At 36.2% G+C, this 22,111-nt stretch overlaps 1 protein-coding gene across 2 annotated transcripts in view; it reads right to left on the bottom strand.

Annotated features, from left to right (window-relative positions):
• Window positions 1-1,323: 1,323 nt before the first annotated feature.
• Window positions 1,324-22,111, bottom strand: part of LOC144981000 (5'-3' exoribonuclease 2-like) — a 69,492-nt gene continuing 48,704 nt past the window's right edge. For both annotated transcript variants that reach the window (XM_078929058.1, XM_078929049.1), the window contains 3 exons: window positions 8,082-8,307; window positions 4,273-4,522; window positions 1,324-2,435 (listed from right to left, as the gene is read on the bottom strand). In XM_078929058.1, the coding sequence (XP_078785184.1) occupies window positions 2,403-2,435; window positions 4,273-4,522; window positions 8,082-8,307 (509 nt within the window). In that variant the 3' untranslated portion in view covers window positions 1,324-2,402. The remainder of the gene's footprint in view (window positions 2,436-4,272; window positions 4,523-8,081; window positions 8,308-22,111) is intronic.

The raw sequence follows: 22,111 nt of genomic DNA, 5'->3' as shown, positions 1-22,111 counted from the left end.
CCCAGAAGAAACCAAACCATCAAACAGGACCTTTACTCCCTTTGCCAGTTGATATAAACACTCACCAAGGAGTTACAACACTAATAGCTTCTGCATATCTTTGGTGGTATAAGTAGAAGCTCAGTAGGGCTGGCAAAACTTTTTAGGTGATTTAGGGAGCAGCATGGCTTTGTGGTATGATCTTCATACTCATGGGGTATTGAGTTTGATTATGAGCCTCATTGGGAGATCTTGAGCAGACTAACTTTGCAGGACAGCACTGCGGATGAAGACTGGTTTATTCATACACCACACAGGGTCCCCACTGAAGGGGAAATACTCAGTCTATAGATAGATAGTTCGAAGTTGACGTCACTCAGGTCTTTGTTATTATATTTTGCCATCCGCGTTTATGAGTAATTCTCACTAAACTGTATTAACCTGACTATAAACGATCATGGTTACACATAGTTTTGTGTGTTAGTCCTTTATACTTCCGGATGGCAATGTTGTGAGCTCCTTAGCTAAGTGCATACTATCTATAGGTCACACTCATTCTGAACACGAATCACATGGGGGAAAAATCCTCTTCTCAGAGCAGAGAGCATTACACACGAACATGCACACAATTGCATCTGACAGCATCCATCACGAAAAAGGAAGTTTGTACATTGCCTAATTCCAGGACAAGAATATAAAATTACAAAGAAAAAGACACCAAACACAGGAGGAAAGAACACTCTTCTTTTTTGTGGTTTTGTTTTTAAGGGTTTTACAGCGCTTCCACACATTAAGGTCATTTCAGCACAAGTAAAAAGGAAGAAAATAGGATAGTTAAAAAAATTATAGATTTACAATTGAAAAAGCACACGAGAAAAAGTAAGACTTATGGAAAGGTTCAAGTTTGAGATCACCTTAAAGTCTCATCCAGACACAAGCACAGAATCCCACCAAGAGAATACAGATCAAATGCTTACAAAACATGAGATTTCGAAACAAAACAAATATATTACAGTACATAATTTAAAAGGAAAAAAATATCATCCCCCATAAGTAATACTACACATTTGACTGTTTCCCTCTCAGTCGAGGACTTTGGCCAGCGCCAGAACAAATCAAGTAGTCTCAATCCAAGTCAGTGATAGAAAGCAACGAGAACAACAGATAAAGAGAGATAGAAGACCCAGCAAGTGACCTCTTGTCCACCATGAGAGGTCAGAGGACACCACCCAGGAAAAGCATTCTCTCACATCTCTGACTACAATGGGTGGTTCAGTGATGAAAGACAGTGTTCACAATAGAAATAATATGTTTAAAATAAATAAATAAAGCAAATGAATGTTCTGTGAAAAAAAAAAACACTTTAATACTTTTATTTCAATAATTCCCTCAAAATAAGCCAAAAGTCCCATACCCACTTTTTACCGATTCCTTTGAAAATAATTGATTGAGAGCAAAGTAACTGTACATGCAATAGAAAGGGTGGATATGGGCGTCAAGTGAGGGAAGAGGTGAGACAATTTTATTTACAATAAATTGCCATTTTCAAGTAAATTTCAGCGGTCTGTAAATATATTTTTAAAAATAGAATGATCCAAAATATGCCACAGGTGATGAGTGATGATTCTCTGTCATGGGCATTCCATCAAAATTTTAAAATTCACTTTTTTACTACAAAACTAACAATGTGGTTGACGACTAAACATATTTACATGACAAAAATATTAAAGAGAAAATAATTTGACAGCAGTTTTACTTTTATCTTATGAGGTTCACAAAGTACAGAGAATTAAAAAATGGTACACAAATTGATTACAACAAGTCAAGAGTCAAGGACTGTATAAAAAAAAAAATTGTGGTAAAAATGGAATAACATAAAATGATAACAGAATTATTTTTTTTTAACAATGACCGAAAAAAAAAAAAAATAAAACGACAAAGACAAATTACCATGAATATTTTGTCTCTATAAACATCTTTAATTCTAATGCCAAATTGGCCATGAACGCTACATCTGGTTTATACCTCTCAAATGTCACAAAAATCATACTATTAAGAGAGGTAAAAGTCATTTTCAACATATTTTTACAATTGTCCTGCATTACAATTTGTCAACATACATTTTTTTTAAATTGTGTTATTTAGATCCAACTCTTTAAAAAGTTTCAATCTTTTCCCCCCATTTTACTACCCACACAGGCATTTTCTATAATCTGATAATCCCTAAAAAAAAGATTCTATGATATAATATGTATTGAAATAGATACAATCACGATCTAACAGAATGTATGTGTTTTCCCTTTCAAACTCTTGCTGCCTTCAATGATGACTACATCGCACTCATTCCACTTCATTCAGGCTCTCATTTCTCCCCTAATTCAATTCTCCGTCTTTCCAGGGGTCTTTGACAAAGTCTGTTTCCATTAGTATGGACGATATCGCTCACCACTTTGACTCTGAAATAAAATTTTAAAGTGCAAGATCATGTTAATGTAAATTGATAATATTCATTGATTGACTGATTAATTTATTTAATGTTAGATTAAGTGACCAATTGATAATGATGATAATATTTGGTGTTGAATTGCCGAAAATGTAACGAATTGAAAATGAAATGAATATGTTTATGTTGTGTATATCGCACGCGTGAAAGAAAGAGAGGAAGAGAGGAAGAGAGAGAGAGAGAGAGAATAAGTAGGAGTGGAATATCTGTTCAATGTTATAGTTATCATATAACGTTATAACAAGTGTAACTAAATGACAAATTGCCATATTCATGGACAATAAAGATCTATTATTATTATTATTATTATTATTATTATTATTATTATTATTATTATTATTATTATTATTATTATTATTATTATTATTATTATTATTATTATCATTATTATTATTATTATTATTAGTTCTTTCTTTTTTGTTTGTTGTTGTTTTTTGGGGTACAATTGCAGACATTATTGCTAAATGAATATAAGCTATATATTCATCCTCTTCTATCCAATTTAAGATAAACATGGAACTTAACCACTATAGTTGAATCATCAATTATTTCTATGATAAAATTTAGGTCTCTTCTCTTAATACGCAAAGTTTATTGTTGCCACATGATTTTGAGCAGGGATCATACTGTAATTTGATTTTCTCAAAACTGACATTATGAGTAGGTGACTTGAGCCCTATGCACAGTCTTCAACTAAATCTTATATTTAAAAATTTTGTGGGGATCAAAGAGAAATTATTTTCAGTAAATTATTTTTTTTAAATGATGTCGGATGCCATTTGGAGGTGAAGTGATATCAAATGACTTCATTGAAAACAGAAACGGATAGATTTAACCTAGGCTTTGAAGATTTTGCCAAATGGCTCAAGGAGTCTGAGTTTATTCCTGTTTCTGTAACATTAAACTTTCAGCAATAATTACTTGCTGCCGATTTGATAGGATGTTAGTTCTTTGTTAGATACCGACTACCAGATCTAACACAGGCTCTAATTTCTTCCTAGATTCAATTCTCCATCTTTCCAAGGTTCTTTGACAAAGTCTGTTTCTATTAGTATGGATGATATCTCCTCTAAATCTATTGATAGTTTTAAATCATTGTTAAAGCACTACTTTTTACCATTACATTTTCATAATATTGATACGATATTACATAAACTGCTGCGATTGATATCATTGTGGTATAAGTTTTATATATGTAACTTTTGTATATATATTTGCAACGTGCATGGGCATCACACAGTGATGAAATTGCACTATATAAATGCCAAGTATTATCATTAATATTATTATTATTATTATTATTATTATTATTATTATTATTATTATTATTATTATTATTATTATTATTATTATTATTATTATTATTATTTTATTATTATTATTATTATTATTATTATAACAGTATTCACTTTGTTGGACACAAATGAGGGATTGAATCGGCCTAATAGGGTAATGTCCACAAGGCATATCCAATGCACTTTGCAAAGGGTAACATATTTATAACATACATAACAAATGCAATACTGAGCATGTAGCCATTGTTATGATTGCTTCTCTCTCAGGTAATCATTTTACACCCACGTATGATGAGAAAATGACAAAATGTGAGTAGAAGAGCCTTTTTCAAGGACTCAACTTTGCACTGCTCACAATGAGATTCAAATCTTTAAATCTCCAGGTCTCAAACTGAATGTCAAACCACTAGACCACAAATCCTCGATATCATTAGTAGTTTAATTATTGAATGCAACAAAAGGATCACTAAAGAAAGATAGTTTTTAGACCCTTACCCAGTCATTACGCTGTTGTCCACTTCTACCTCCTCCTCCTCCACCACCACTACTACTACTACCACTACCACCACTATGAGTATCACTGTAATCTTGGTAGTAAGACTGATACTGATAGGCAGAGTCTTGATTCATGTCATCATGGCTTTGTTGTTGGCGATTGCCTTGTTGTTGGCGATTGCTTTGTTGTTGTTGGCGATTGCCTTGTTGTTGCTGACGATTGCCTTGTTGTTGCTGACGACTGTGATTTCTGGGAGAGAATATAAATAAACAGTCACAACAATACTTATTATCATTTATATTAACAAACAATATTCCAAACTGCTCTGGAACCAAATAATTCAAAATTCATATATTTACCTATATCATACAGAAAAAATATCCCAACTATGATATTGGCTTAGAGATATGTCAAGTGCACAATAATTGAATACCATGGATTGCACTCTCCAATACCAATGTAACTCAAAATTTCCTTTGTATTCCAATTGTTGCAATCAAAATAGGAATTCACTGAGCACTTTCTCATGTCACAATAATATACGTTGTTAATAGATAAAAAATAAAATAAAATTTAAAGTGCAAAGTAGACCTTGAACATCATTCATATAATCTGTGAGTATTCTTAAATGTGTTACAATTTCCCCGTGTCCTGTAAAATATCCTTTAACCATTCAAGGGCCATGTATATATCACCGAGAGATAATTTCACTTGGGTATTTTAAGCAGTCGCTCAGAATCATGAGGCCCCTGACGCCGGAGTTTATCTCAGTTTCTATAATCTAAAATTGCTTGCTACCTTTTGGGTAGGATGCTAGTCTATCACAAAGTATTTTCCACCAGATGTGACAGGCCCACCTACAATTCAATGCTGGATGGACAGAGGGGTCAAAAAAAATCTCGACTTCACCTGAGATCGAACTTGGTCCCTTTGCATGTGAAGCAAGTGCTCTACCAACTGAGTAATCAGGCCCCCTGGGTCTTTCAAAATATGGTCATTTTGTCACGTTGTCTTCTCTGTTGTTACAATTGAAGATCTAACTCAGTTTTTTTAGTATGATTTTTTTTTCTTGTTGTTTTGGTTAATAAATTTAACTACCTGCCTTGTATTTGTTTGATTTCTGGGATTTCTGACTAGTGATGAGGATCCCAGACAGAGCTGCTATATTCTAGGTTTTGTAGAATTTCAATTTTACTTTTTTGAATTACGGATAAATAAACACTGAAGTAAGTTAGTCAATTTTAAATTATTTTATTTCGTTTCATTCATCAATAAATCAAGGATAGGATATAAACGGTCATTTCGTTCCTACGTAAGAGAATGGAGACACACAGAGAGGGGAAGAGAGACAGACAGAGACAGGAAGAAAGACTGAGATAGATAGATATATAGATAGATAAATAGATAGATAGAGAGATAGATAGATAGAAAGATAGATAGATAGATAGAAAGATAGATAGATAGATAGATAGATAGATAGATAGATAGATAGATAGATAGATATATGTAGATAGATAGATAGATATATAGATAGATAAACAGATCGATAGTGTAGATAGATAGATAGATAGATAGATAGATAGATAGATAGATAGATAGATAGATAGATAGATAGATAGATAGATAGATAGATAGATAGATAGATAGATAGATAGATAGATAGATAGATAGATAAATAGATAGATAGATAGATAGATAGATATGTAGAGAGGGACAGAGAGAGGCACAGAGAGTGAGAGAGACAGACAGAGAGAGAGAGACCGAGAGAGAAAGAAAGAGACACACAGAGAGACAAAGAGAGAGATAGACACAGAGACATAGAGACTTAGAGAGAGATAGAGAAAGGGAGAGAGAGAGAGAGAGAGAGAGAGAGAGAGAGAGAGAGAGAGAGAGAGAGAGAGAGAGAGAGAGAGAGAGAGAAAGAGAAAGAGAGAGAGGAAGAGAGACAGAAAGGGAGAGAGAGAGAAAGAGAAAGAGAGAGTAAGCGAAAGAGAGAGAGGGGGGGAGAGAGAAAGGGAGAGATGGAGCGAGAAAAGGAGAGAGAGAGAGAGAGGGAGAGAGAGAGAGACACAGAGAGAGATACAGAGAGAGGAAGAGAGACAGAAAAGGAGAGAGAGAGAGAGAGAGAGAGAGAGAAAGAAAGGAAGTGAGAGAGAGAGAGAGGCAGAAAAGGAGAGAGAGATAGAAAGGAAGAGAGAGAGAGAGAGAGATACAGACAGATTGAAGATATAGAGAGAGACATAGAGAAAGAGTGAGAGAGCTGGAGAGAGAGAAAGAGAGAGAGCGAGAGAGAGAGAGAGAGAGGGGTAGAGAGAGAGAGACAGAAAGATAGATAGATAGAAGAGAGAGAGAGAGAGAGACAGAGAGAGAGAGACAGAGAGAGAGAGAGACAGAGAGAGATTGACAATATAAAGAGAGACATAGAGAAAGAGAGAGAGAGAGAGAGAGAGAGAGAGAGAGAGAGAGAGAGAGAGAGGAGGGAGAGGTACCTCACAGTATGCCCCGTGGCATCACAGGTGGCTTCCAGGTAATCGCCACTATTGTCTTTTTCCCCGCATTCTCTTTCCCCCTCTTTCACCCTACCAACTTCGACTGTAGGGGAGGCAACTACATAAAAGCGAGGGTGACGCCCCTTCCCATACCAGGGGTGCCAGTGCCATTCACTAACTAACCAACAACAGCTAATCTATTACCTTTACAAACTAAATTCCACCGCAACGGAATCGTCCATTCCTATTCGATTCATTGTATTCCGTCCTCATTCCAAAAGTGTGGGAGGTCCTTTGATGAAACCGTTATTAGGTTAATGGAGTGAAGAATAAGACAGCAAGCGTTTTAGCTCACCTCAGTCAACAAAATATTGTAACTAAATCATGAACATAAGAGTTTTGTCCATGTGGCCTAATTTCAAGATACTTTTTTTTTTAGTAAAGCATATACAAGTTTGCTTTTTTAAATGAGTTTAGCAGATTAGGTTACCTAATACCTTCTTACCACATTTCAGCAACCAACTTTGACAATAGATGAAAAATTGATGAGAATACTGATGTCTTGGATGGGAAACAACAACAAAAAATTAAAAATAAAAGCAAACAAACAAACAAAAACACAAAACACAAAACGAAATACAAGACAACTGATATTTCAAAACTTATCAACCAATTAAGTCATGCCGAAATTCTAATCACTCACCATTCGTGAAATCTTTGATTTGGGGAAAGTTTAAAAAAATGTTTACACGGGCAATTGATTGTGCGCCGTAATCTCTACCATTAAACCTTTATCAAGCTCACACTAGGCATATTATAATTTATTAACTACAAGGAGAGAAACATCAGTAATACTGGCACAGTAAGAAAGGCATATTATCTATCGTTTTTGTGGAATCTCTTCTTTGTAGAACTATGTAAGAATGTAGGGGGATAGTTATGACTATCCATAATGAATTCATCATTCTCTCCTGTGACTCCACTTATAACCCGATAAAATAGGTAGACGTAAAGGGACGAGAGAATAATAATCTGGTTGACATCAATATTACTGTTTTGAATATATAATGTGATTGATGACATTTTTAAATACCCATAGATACAACTTAGTAGGTCATTGGGGTCCGGCGGCTGAAGTATTAAAGAAAATCTTGATGCTTGTAAAGATGGCGTAACAAACTGTGATGATTTTAACAATAAATGAAAAGAAATTTTAAAAAGTAGGAAAAGATGTGACCTTATTATAATACCATTAAGAAAATACATTCCAGTGTTCCCGTAAATGTCCCGTTAATATTCATTACGAACATATTACGAACCTAGAACTGTTGTTTTGGCCTCCATTATCATAATCGTAGTTCTGTCCCGACCAGTGCTGATTTCCTTGGTTGTCTTGATTTCTCTGGTTATAATGGCCACCTTGGCTTCTTTGATTACCATGGCTACCTTGATTTCGTTGGCTACCTTGGTTGCCGTAGTTCCTCTGGTTTCCTTGACTACCATGGCCCCATCTGTCTTGCCGATCTCGTTGTCTATACTTTCCATCTGGAATGACAAGGAAACAAAACTAAAATAAAAAAAAACAAAAAACAAAGATAACTAAATTGTATTGAGCATAGAAATCGCCCCATCCTCCTACAAGTGTTTGCTACAACATGTTAAATTGCAGACACTTCTCTCAAATCTCACACGCAGGTTTACCACTACCACAGGATCATTGCCCATAGGGAACAGGATACCTTTGTTCTTTCAAACTTTAAGTCGTCCGTTTACAACAGGTTGGTCCATGAATGTCTCAAATGAGGAGATCAGGAATAGAGTTGTTGTTTTTAATGGAAAAAAAAAACCCACGTGTGACACTAACATGGACACCAGACCGAAAGAAAAAGAGAGGAAACCGAGAGCAACATGGAGGACAGTTGAGAATGAAGGAGGCAAATAGGGTTTGCATCCAAGAGGGAGGCCTTTAATGCCGTACGTTACTTTTTCTTGGCTAATATCCATCCACACAATTACAATAATTTGTATTGCAAAGCACACGCAAAGGAGACTGAAGGCAGATTTCGAAACAATCATCATCAAAAAATGCCGAATAGGTTGGATTTCGAGATAGGCAATTTAGTAGTTATTTCTGAGACAGTTTTCGATTCCCAACCTAGAACTATAAATCACTGGAGACAAATTCTCCCATCTGTAAAACCGCTAATTAACCCATACTTCTTTCTAGGTACAGTATTGGGGGCAACTATTGCTTCGTACCCGAAAGGTACCGAGTTCTATCATCCGCCGCTGCGCTGTGTGGCCTTGAGCAAGTCAGCTCGCCCTAGCTCAATTTGCGGCGCTGCACTGCGGCTGACGCCTGGGTTATTCCAGTCTTCCCTTGGAATAGACCCGTGAGTGTGTGTGTGTGTGTGTGTGTGTGAAGGGTAGAGTAAATGAAACACACACAAACACACAAAGAGAGAGAGAAAGAGAGAGAGAGAGAGAGAGAGAGAGAGAGAGAGAGAGAGAGAGAATTGGGGAGGTATGAGAGATTTTTTTTTTAATGTGTTGTTAAGGTTGTTGTTGGTTTACGTCCATGTCATGGAATTTCCTTCTTATTATTTATTTGCTTAATGATTTTCAGAAATGCATTAGTCTATGGCAATAACCAATGTAAATTTCCAGAAATGGATACATAAAGTTCATCTTATCTTATCTTATCTGAGAGACAAATTTCCCCTATGGGATGAATAAAGGGAATTTTATTTTATTTTATTTATTTATTACAAAAATTCGCCCTTCCTCGTGGCATTGTTAGATGCCGTCGCCTTAGCTAGGTATTCCACGACGAATATAGATAATCCATCCGTCAGACAAAATTCTGACGTCAAGGGGAATCACCTGTTGTCCAAATTGAGCAAATGAAGAGGGGGGGGGGGGGGGGTAATATAATCTTGCCCAAGAAAAAAAACAAACGAAAATTGCCTGCTGCGAGGAGCGAACTCGGGACCTTCCGGTACACAATGCAATGTTTTAACCATTTGGCCACCTAAGTAAAGAATGATAAGAATAACACTGGAAGCGGGAAATGAGGAAGAGGTTCAAATGAAAAGAAACAAATACGGTTTTGGACGAGGTCAAACAAGCATAAATCCTCCTACCCCAACTTCCCCGAGTCGGATAAGGGAACAGCTAATTGACCCTAGTTACTCTCAATATTTAATCTCTTACACAGCATTAATAACATCAACAAAGAGGTGTCAGGCTGCCTATGGTGTTGTTGGAACGCTTACTGGATATCACTGTGACGGTTCCAGACCAATCATTTACATCATAATGTATCAATGAGTTAAAAGCTTTACTTTCTCTCTCTCTCTCTCTCTCTCTCTCTCTCTCTCTCTCTCTCTCTCTCTCTCTCTCTCTCTCTCTCTCTCTCTCTCTCTCTCTCTCTCTCTCTCTCTCTCTCTCTCTCCCTCCCTCCTCCCTCTCTCTCTCTCTTTATCTCACTATCTCTCTTTCCATCCATATATCTATCTATATATCTATCTATATTTTTACTTATTTCTTTATCTATCAAAGGGCAGTTGAAAGAAGAAAAAGAGAGAATTAAAACACTATGATTTATGGTCATTTTCAAAACATTCCTTCATTTTGAAATCGTCCATCTTTTTGTTTGACAAGGGCACTTGCACAGTTCAATAAATTAGCCAGGTCACCGTTGATACTGCAAAGATTTCTAAACGATATTTCCTAATAATACGTTGGCCACCACCTACTAGTAAATTGTACTATTCTAGTAAAGAGGCATTTGAATGAACTTTGCTTTATTGTCCTATATGTTTTTGATACGTACTAAGACTACATTGGCAGTAGTTTGTCCAGAGCATTAACCTCCGTCGACACAAAGCTGGTTCAATGTGCACCTCTGGACAATATTGTACGGGCCTCCTTTCTACCCGAGGTGTTAGGGATAAGTAAGTCGGTCGGCGGGAGGGCCTGTGGTTAGCTAAGTCATCCGGTCGTCTCCATAGAAAACACATACATACATACATACATACATACATACATACATACATACATACATACATACATACATACATACATACATACATACATACATACATGCATGCATGCATACATACATACACACACACAGACAGACAGACAGACAGACAGACAGACAGACAGACATACATACATACATACATACATACATACATACATACATACATACATACATACATACATACATACATAAAGGTATATCGCCCTTTCATTCACAAATGCGGAACAACTATGTCGCCCAAACGTAAACCTGTCACCGTAACTAAGTACTTATGGCGGCCTTTGTTACAGCCCGGTCACGTCATAATCACAATACCCATTATAACTGGACATACAAAAGCAATTTTAGCAACAAAAGTAAAGAGTCGCAGGAGAAAGAAGGCGCCCTAAGGACCCCTGTTTCCATTTTCGTGTTAGAGAATTATCTAAGAGGAGTAAGTTACAGGATGATACCAATCGATACACTATGGACAAGGAAGGAGAGAGAGAGAGAGAGAGAGAGAGAGAGAGAGAGAGAGAGAGAGAGAGAGAGAGAGAGAGAGAGAGTGAGAGAATAATCATAAGGTAAGCAAAACAGTAGTGACATAAAAAAGTAAATAAAAAAATAACCCCAGTTTGATCATGGGTGATGTCGAGATTTTTTTCCCTTGACCACCCCCCCCCCCCCCCCCCCACACACACACACACAAGCAGTGATTGGATAGTTGGTATGGTAAATCTCGCGGAAAGCACTTTGCGATAGACTAGCGTCCTATCCAAAGGGTAGCAGGCAATTGCTATCGACCCGTTTCACGCTATAAAACCGGGAAAACTCCGGCTCCATGGGCCTAATGGCTCTGAATGACTATTTTAAAAAATATACATATAATATAAAGAACGCCATCGTAATACTGTGCTGTGCAAATTTAATACTTTAAAAAAAAAAAACAACAACAATAGACTTAATACAGCACAGACCTTGTTTAAGTTAAATAAATTAATCAAATCAATTTAAGTCAGTAAAGTCAGTATCATCAAAATTGAAAGGAAAGACATCGTAATTCTGATATCCCGAATGTGTGGTTTGCATTATATTTGACTTCTCCCTCACATGGTGTTGACGTCCTATATTCATTCCTATAGTCATTTAATCCTTTGTTTAAATTTACAGTGAATTGACATTCCAACTTTTACGCATGGCATCTGGAATCACGTTGGAATCGACTTTGTTGTAATTTGACACGAAATTACGCTTTAACCATTCAGCCGTATTCTGACATAACAACATTATTTTTAAATGTTTGGCAAGAGAGAAAAAATGAATTTCAAATATCGATCGAGTTGATGACCCACAACGTCAAAACTTGTTGGTCTTGAGATTTGAAACGTTTGGACGAGTTGGCGGACACCTTAATCGATCTATATTGATGCAAGTCAGAGATTATAAAGCCAAAATTGCCCAAAATGTGGTTTTTCAGAGTACGGTATTATAAGTCTTTGGGGAATTCAGAACGGAGATGTCAGCCCCGATCGTAATTGGTAAAATTATAATTAACACTTATTTCAGGACATAAAGCATAGCGAACTGGCATTGTCAAAATACAGGAGCATGAGTGGCTTCTGCATTTGTCAATGATTCCATAGATGTTTTTGTGTCGACAGATAAACGTCCATACGCTACGCACCAAACAGAACCTTGTCATGAGACAAGAGGAAGCTTTTTGTCGATTCCCACAATGAAAATAGTGAATGGTACGACAATAAAAATAATGTGGTTAGTCCCCCTACTCAACGGGACGGAAATATTCATTGCACATTTGTTTTATCAGGCATTAAAGACTAATTTTTCTCTTGGTATTTCTAAAAAGCAGCGGCAGAAATATTATTCTTTTGTTCATACTTCAATTCTTCTAACAACAGGGTAAGACTTGACCAACAGACGAGAAAAAGAAAAAGAGACGAGTGATAATATGAAACTGAAAACATAGATAAAAGTGAATGTGTAGGAAGTACATGCAGAGTAAAAATAATTTTCTCGCCTTAAAGTAGTCCTTATTTAGGCAACATCAAGCCTGTGAAGTCCCAGCTTTCTGTGACGCGAGCAAACACAAGCAGGACGCAAGTGAAAAACGCCAACAAGACCTTTAAACTACCGAGCAACTCAATCAGTACTTGGTGGGCAGATAGGATAAATTAATGATGCTCTAGATAGGGATGGATTTGCCAGGACCAATCGTCTAACGATTTCAGTATAACACTGGCCGAATCACGGTTAGTAAACAGAGGTTTAGGAATTGAGCAAACTCTTGCTTTTTATTTTGGTTTGTTTGTTTATTTATTTATTTATCTATTTTTCTAGTTATTTTTTTTTTTTACAAATTTTTTTTTTTTTGTGTTTTTTTTTTGTTTGTTTTTTTTTTGTTTGTTTTGTTTTGTTTTGTTGGGTTTTTTGTTTGTTTTGTTTTTAGATCACTAGTTGAGGAATGCCATGAAAGCCTCTCGGGAATCTTTTTGAAAATATGATGCAATGTAGATGTGTGTATATCACGTTGACAAACACGATATCACACACTCTGATACGATACACTGTGAATGATTTGAAATTTAATCTAAAGAGTTTAACCGCCTAAGTTAAAACAAAGAAAGGAATTTTTTAAAAGGAAACATTAAAAAGAAAAAAGAAAAACTAATCCCCTGAGTTAATTTTCGAAAAGAAAATCTACAACCTAGATTACAAATGTGACCTTTTCGCCTCAATATGGTATTATGTCACGGTGAACTAGACGCTCAAAATGGAATTTTCAAGTCAAAATTATGATGTTAGAATTGTTAAAATAAATCTCAAGTCATAATTTTGACTAATAATTACGATTTCCATCGTTTTGCTCACTCGGACATTATACAGGAATCAGATGGTATTTCGACAGTGCATGACATTTTTATGCATGCCACGTCTGTAAAACGAATTTCCATGTTTTTTTTTTTTTGGATGAATTAAATATATAATATAAATATTATATTATTATATTATTATTATTATTATTATTATATTATTTATTATTATTATTATTATTTATTATTATTATATTATTATATTATTATAATTAACAATAAGGAAGTAATATCCCCCCCCCCCCCCAACCCGCAATTTAATTTGTCTTTAATAAATTCATAAATAACATACTCGATAATAGTAGCAAATACAACGACAAGGCATATTGGAAGGGGTGGGGGGGGGGGGGGGAAGTAGATGTAGGCGTTTAACAACGTAATAATGATGTTGTATTTTGTGCAGATGTCACAAGTTGACATAATATTGTATATGAATTGTGACAGTTTTGACACCTCCCGATAGACCGTACCCTTGTTAGTTGTATTGGGAAAACTAATGGACCGGCGGGACCGACTTATAGTGGACACCTATTGTTGTGGACGGCAATCCACCCGGCGGTTTGCTTGACCCCCGTGGGTCAAAAGGTTAATCCTCACACCTGTAACACCGGTAATTTGACCGCCGCGGAACAAATCTGGTGGAAAGACGAAAAACATACACACAGCAAAAGGAAAGAGAGAAAATAAAAAGTAAGGAAAATACTATTGGCATTGTTTCCTGTCACAGAAGATATAGAGTAGATAATAATGTGTCTAGGGGAAGTGGGAGGTGCACAGGAAGAAGGGCTGGGCTGGGTGAAGGGAAGTCGAGGACATCATTAATGAGTTTGTTGTACAGAGATTATGAAAACGAAAAGGAAATAAGAAAAAAAGACGGGGACAAAATAACGGAACTGGGAAATGAGGGCAAATTTGATAAAGATCTGAAAAAGTGTGTATGCTAACTGAAATGTGATAATCATGATATTAGGGTAGTCCACTTGGAAGTGTGAGTAGGACAGGGAAAAGATAACTGGAATGGACGATTACAATGATGGGCACATTAGATAACAATAACAAAGTTTGACCACAGTTAAACGTAGACGTCTAGATGCCGATGAATAATAAAATGATCCGCAAAAACCTAAATTGTAATATTATTTTCTTAATTCCCATCAGAAAAGCACAATGTGGAGGGTGTAATCAAATTACAAACCCCTGAAATATTCTAAATCATGGACGCATATAGTCGCAACATAATGAAACAATAATATGACAACTTCGATTACCGTTATTACAACGGAGTAATTTCAGAAATAAATCATTGCACCGGATACAAAACAAGATTGTAGGACAGAGCTAGAGAGGCGTTTAAATTTTTTTCTTTTGAGTCCCGACAAATCCCGTCGGAAAAAATAAATGGCGAGGCAAACCAGACGCCGCGCATCGATGTCACTACGTCATATCCGACAGGATGCAAAAGAACCTATTCCGCAGACAAAACCCTCATTTCCGATCGAGCAATTTTTTTAAAAACCTGTGAGACAAAAGATGAAAACGATATGTAGTCGGATCGATTGACAACATCGAAAATCCCTTTAAATCAAAGTCTTTAAAACTGGAGTAAAAAGAAGAGAAAATGAATACGGTCTTTGTGTATATCCTTTAAGACCAGAGCATCCCAGGAAGATAATGTATACTCAGCGATGCGAGACTCCAAGAGAATTAACTGCTTCGTGTTTTTGTTGCACGTCTGAACCGTCAAGTCCCATAAATAGGAGACTCACAATGCATCTCTTGTCGAGAGAAAACATTAGTTCCTTTTAAACGATAGCCGTAGTGCATCAAAACAAAACGGTAAAAACAAGATTTGCTATTGTCATCGCTCTCAAGGCGAAAGCTTTAATGATACAAATACACGTTATAATTACCATTTCAAGTGCCGGAATCAACAACAAATGGCGAAGGGGATTAATTATATTGCGGCCTTGAAACCAACATAAATCTAAGAAATTAAAATATAATTGGCATTTTAAAGAACATTATTGGCACCAATCAAAACAGAATTGCGACCACACGATAGCTTTCTGTCCACTGTGATAAAATAAATGCATAAATAAAAGCATGACTAAATGCATAAATGCACAAATAAAATAAATAAATAAACATAAATAATGTAAACGAAGTTCTATTCACATAATACACGATGGTCCGATAAATCTGAACATAAATCAAACTTCTACTGTTAAATTATATGCAATGTAATAATACGGCTTTAAATACGAAACATCAGAAGCATTATCCCATCCTGATTTAGTTTCCGAACTATTTTAAACATATTGAATCCAATACTACATCAAGTCAAACACTTGATAAACGACACTGCTCCGTTATATCCAATGGTACAAATAATAAAATAGGCAAAAGACACGCTGAATATAGCCGGAAGTAGAGAATATTTCAAATCATATCCAGACAGTTTTAAAATTAAACTTGAGAAAGGGATGTGGGGATGTGAAAGTAAGAGGAGGTGGGGAGGGAGGGAGAGGAGTTTTCATAAACCTTGACAAGAGAGCTTTTGTTTAGAGATACTCCATCTTTTCTTCCAAGACCACAGCGGAAGTAAAGAAATTGCACTTGAAGAGTCCGTTTCAAGTGTCGGTATGAAGTTACGGATTGCTTCAATTTTCAAAGAAAAAGGAAAAGAAAAAATAAATAAAGAACAGCAACAAAATAAAACAAAAAAATAGCGAAAAAATTGTTTTCGATTAATTATAAACCATCAGGCGGAAGTTTAAAGATTTAGGGGAATCATGGTGGTCTATTTTGATTTATTGACGGATTCTTAACTTGCATTCAAATGTATTATGTTCACTTCCCTTTTAAGATCGTTTATTTTCAACTCGAGTGTATTTCTATGCAATACTAAAATTAAATTTAATGGCTTCGGCACAGCAGCGCATAGAATAAAATTATACTTTAGACAAAAAGTCAATGTATATTTTCTTTTCGTGTTAGCTATTCTTAACCATTCTGTTTTTGTTTGGATACTGTAAGGAAGGGAATTTTCCAATGAAATCTGAATACCTCGTCTTATTTACTTCAACCATTACTCGTTTTATACAATTGAGTGAGAGAGAGAGAGAGAGAGAGAGAGAGAGAGAGAGAGAGAGAGAGAGAGAGAGAGAGGGGGGGGGGATATGCATATATATATATATATATATATATATATATATATATATATATATATATATATATATATAGACTTCATTCATTCATTCATTCCAACCCCTGATCAAACGTATCCACATCACTATCACATCCATGCATGTCTCATACATAAGGACAGACATGTAGACAAACATTTCAATAACTCACACCACCGATAATTTTTCATCACCCACCCCCTTCTGGCTTGTAGAATTGACAGTAGAAGCAAATATCAGCTGGTTGTCGTGCGCCTTACGATATTATATTATATCATTATCAACGAGATTACGGCCTCAGTGCACGGCCCTCTAATTGTCAGCATCTATTTGGTCAGTCCACGGGCACGGCATAACAAATCAGCGCCAATTTCTCACGAGTGTCGCCCGGCCAGCGAGATAACTCGTCTGGGGCGGAATCTGAAGGACCATCTTCAGCGTCTAGGGCCGCTCTTCAAGAGGGACCCGCCGACGTGCGCCTCTTTATGCAGCCACCCTCTCATCGTCTCCGGGATTTCAGCCTGTCGTAATGCTAATCAAATTTGACGGAGCCTGTCCTCATTGAGTTTGCTCGTCGCTGCTGCTAGTGCTGTTGTCAATGAAAGAATGGGTGTCGTTGAAGGGACGGAGAGAACGAGTTGTGGTATTTCCCCCCTGGTGGCGGTCGGTAGTGGTCGGCTGGCAGTTGTTGTGGGAATGGAATATGTCTGTTACGGTCCATGATGATCATCAAAGTCCCATGGTTGATTATCGAAATTGTTGAAATGTTGTTGGGGGAAATGCTGAAAGGGGAACTGGACGTTTGTGACAAAGATGTCGCATTTCAAATATCTGAACGGCTGATTGATAAATTCATGGAATAACGGCTTGCATAAAAGTTTGTTACGTCAGGACGCCTATTGAAACAATTCAGCAATATCGCATGCGGAAAATGTCTGTGATATAACTATTAAAGCACGTCTCCGGTAATGAAAGTAGGGGGGAGAGAGAGAGAGAGAGAGAGAGAGAGAGAGAGAGAGAGAGAGAGAGAGAGAGAGAGAGAGAGAGAGAGAGAGAAACTAACAAAGAAACGTTAAAAAAGTATTCCAAAAAAAAAAAAAATAATACTTGAAGCGTTGGATACGTGGTTTTTATTCCGGTTCAGTGGGGGCAAAAAGACACGTGTTAAAAGAGACGAGATATGAAAATAGGGGATCAAAATAATATCGCGATTCCAAAATCATAATAACTCGACTGTTTCCATGTTGTGGACAAATTTTCATTAATCGGACACCACCATCGCCACCACCATCATCGTTGTCGTCGTCGTCAGCATCCTCATCATCATCCGTCGTCGTGGTCGACGTTGTCATTACCGAGTTTAAAAAATTACAAACATTAAAAATACCCCCCCCCCCCCCAAAAAAAAAAACAGTGTCAACAACCCTCTTGTCATCCTAACAACCCAACATCAAGAGCGAACACATTTTTAACTCACTACCAAAGAAGGAATATCGTCAAGCGCCAGCCAGGGATTAAGCTCCCTTGACTTTGTTATGCGATTAAAAATGTCTAAAAACCAAACCCTCTCTAATAATCTACTACTATTTTAATAAACCCCAATCGCGGTCCATAAGATGTGTCGCACAGTCAAACAGTGGGATAAATTCTAAGCTATCAATATACATATTTATGAAGTACATACAACACTTCTCAAAACGGAAAAGGTGTGTTTTGTCATTGTAGGACAGGTTAGTGAAGACGTGATACAGTCACAGCGGCAGACAGGCAAGTCATGCAAGTGTTACCAGAAATGTTTGTTTCTCTCTCGTGAGTTGACTCATTTATCAAAAGGCTCACTTCCAATGGGCCCTATTTTGCGTAAACTGACAAAACGCAAAAGGCCAGATTTTTTTTTAAAAAATCAAATATTGATAAATTAAGAAGATTCTATGAGTATAATTTGAAACTTCGATGAAGTGTCAGATTTAAGAACTTTGACACGTTGAAGGTCACCGATAGAAGTCGTCTTGAGTCATCGATAAATATATGCAGTAAACAATAAATGGCCAAGATGAAAATAGTGGTTTTGTCCAAGAATGACAGAAGACTGTTGGAAAGTCTGTGTGGTGAAGCGGTGCTGTATAACTGTATCCCATTCAAATCCCATTCAAGACCTCTAAATCTATGTTGAGTGATATCCATTTCAACAGAACCAGTCAATCAGCGTTCAACTCGATTGTTTGTTCTTCATTCGGTATTTTGTTTGATGAAGACCCATTTAAGAGGGGGTATCAATAACAATACTGCCGTATACTGACAAAACAAGTGGGTTTGTCTTTGTTTTTTTCTTTTGCTTTGTTTTGTTTCTTTTTTTTTTTGGGGGGGGGGGGGGGGGGGGGTTGTTGGGTTTGTTTGTTTTTGGTTCTTTTTGTTTGTTTTTGTTTTGTTTTTGTTGGTTTTTTTGTTTGTTATCTTTTTTTTGTTTGTTTTGTTTGTTTGTTGTTTTTTTTTTTTTTTTTTTTTGGGGGGGGGGGGGGTGTTTTTGTTTGTGGTTTTGGCAAGAAATTATCGATCGATTAAGATTTACTCCAATCTTGTCCAAACAAATGTCAAACCCGAGAATTTATTATTTTTTAAACAAATTGAGGATCACTTTAATGGGTCGATATTTAAATTAAAGGATTCAATACCAAAACGATGTTTTTGTCATTGTTCGGCAGCACACAATATGAAATATAATAAAACGCAGAAAAAGAGTCCCATATTTTCCGAGTTATTTTTCTCTTTGTGAGTCATCCAACTAAATAACACCTTTGAAACTGCATAACTTATTTATTTATGAATGGATTTTCAAAATTCAAAAAGATTTTTACTCAGTGGAGATAGGGCCTTGATTTAAACGTAGTCTTTCCCCACTCATAGTCATTGCTAATAAATAGTATCGACTTCTTGAATTCATGGGATTAATCTGACCCAGCCAGATAATACTATATTGAACTCCGGGTCACGTTTCAGTACACTAAAAGAGTGTGAATGTTACAACTGCTTTAATAATAGAAATGTAATACTACGTATAATCATCAGCAAAATATGTACAATGAACGAAAAATGTTGGCATCACTGCATTTATATCGATGTGAGACGGTCTCTCCTCCCTTCTCAATCGTTTAACTACGAGCAACTCATACTATGATTTAATTATTTCAGTTTTACGAAGAAATTATAGAAATCAATGCCCGGCATCTAATTGTAGAATTTAAGTCATTAACAACAAATCTAAATCAGTTTTCTTTGTTTTGCAATGACCCAAAACTTAAAATTGATTGAGTTTTTGCCCAGATAACGATCATTTAAACCGATCGGTATTTGAATGGCGAGTTTTCTGGCCAAATTTTTAAATATGTGTCTTTCCAAAGTTAACTGGATAAAAAAAACAAGACCGGAGCACACGCTATGCGATCAGTCACCCATCCAGTCACTTACTACGTTCGTCATTGCTTTTCCTTGCTACTTGCCTGTCTGCCGCTGTGACTGTATCACGTCTTCACTAACCTGTCCTACAAATGTCTAAAAACCAAACCCTCTCTAATAATCTACTACTATTTTAATAAACCCCAATCGCGGTCCATAAGATGTGTCGCACAGTCAAACAGTGGGATAAATTCTAAGCTATCAATATACATATTTATGAAGTACATACAACACTTCTCAAAACGGAAAAGGTGTGTTTTGTCATTGTAGCCAAGGACGCCAAAAATCAATAATTGTATATGCATAATACTATGTGACCCACCTCTTCAAACTGGTCGCGCCTGGAAAAGAATTGCAAGTTACAATGATTAGAGATTAAATATGAAAAGTTGGGTTTTCCAAATTTATAAAACTGTTTAAGAGATTAAATTATGTACACCAAGAGCATCATCAGTGACGGTTTGTGTTTTTCTTTACAAAAACTGGCAGAAGGCCGTATAGAGAAAAAACCTCGTTACTCCACAATGTTTGGGACCAGGGTCATATATATATATATTTTTTTTTTTTTTGCGTTTAAGTAAAATATTCAAATCCGCCAGCTGGTATAACGAAACACGCACAAAAATATGTGTTATTTTATCCTTTAATAGCCTGATAGATTTCAAGTGAGAACTAATAATTAAATGGCTGCCTAAAAACAATAACAAAGAGCCAGTGACGTCAATTTCGTTCCATCTATTATAACCAAGCTCTGTCGCACTCTGACATAACACAATTTTATCTTCATTTGGCCAGACAGCTTAAACTTGACACAATCAATCGATTAAAATGAACCTTAAATGGTCAAAACATTTCAAAATGAGGTTTCAAAATGGAAACTTATAGTATTTGTATTGTCAGAACGAGTACAACAGAACTGATTGCATAACGGATGGATTTATCGTTGCGTTACTTTAATACAAACCCGTGCCGTCATCAAGCTGCCAAAAAACCTAGCTGACTGTATATCGGGTGGTGATCAAGCGAAGTTTCTATCTTGGTCAGTTACCTTACGTTTCATAATATTGGTAAAGGGGGGAAAATCGCTTGGATAGAATTACTATATTGACAGAACTGTGCTTTTCCAATAGGTAAGTTCGCGTCTCGACGTAAAAACTTCATAGGTAATAAACGCTGTAACCGTTGAGATAAATAAGTATCAATTTAAATTGGCACAATGATAAATAATAATGTACATAGTAAAGGAAAGTATCCATTTTCCCGATAATAAGTAGATGAAACTTTTGTGTCCCTGTGTTTCCTTAGGATGATTTAATCTCCGTAGTGTTCTTATAATTTCCAGATGGCGGGAGAAGATGTACACTTCAATTTCTGAACAATCATCTAATTCTTATCAAATCCATTCCTTAACGCTTTAGTTTGACTACTTCAGAGTCTTGTGCCCAGCATCTTAGAGGACCCTCGTGTTCAGGCTGTTACTATATAAATAAAGCACTCGGATTTGGGTGCATTGATTAACACTTCAAATCAAGAATGTGTCCGCGCAACATGAAGGAAAAAAAAAACCCAACTAATTTAACCCTGGAGAATAAGGAAGATATAAATTTTTGTTTAAATTGCAAGTGCCTTTAAATACACTTTGTCTTGTTATTTTGTTTTTGGGGTGTGCACATGAACCGCTTTGTAAGGGATAAACTCTGGAGTGATTATTTCAAATAAGTAAGAAACAAAAACAAAAATTCAACTCATACCCTTAAGTAGCAAAAATAAAAAATCGTTGATTCAATTGTGAC

This window comes from Berghia stephanieae, chromosome 1, assembly GCF_034508935.2.
Source record: "Berghia stephanieae isolate SIO BIC M18660-M18661 chromosome 1, UCSD_Bste_1.3, whole genome shotgun sequence".
In the NCBI taxonomy this organism is placed as follows: Eukaryota; Metazoa; Mollusca; class Gastropoda; order Nudibranchia; family Aeolidiidae; genus Berghia; species Berghia stephanieae.
Note: the sequence above shows the minus strand (reverse complement) of the source record. Positions and strands in the feature narration are given on the sequence as shown.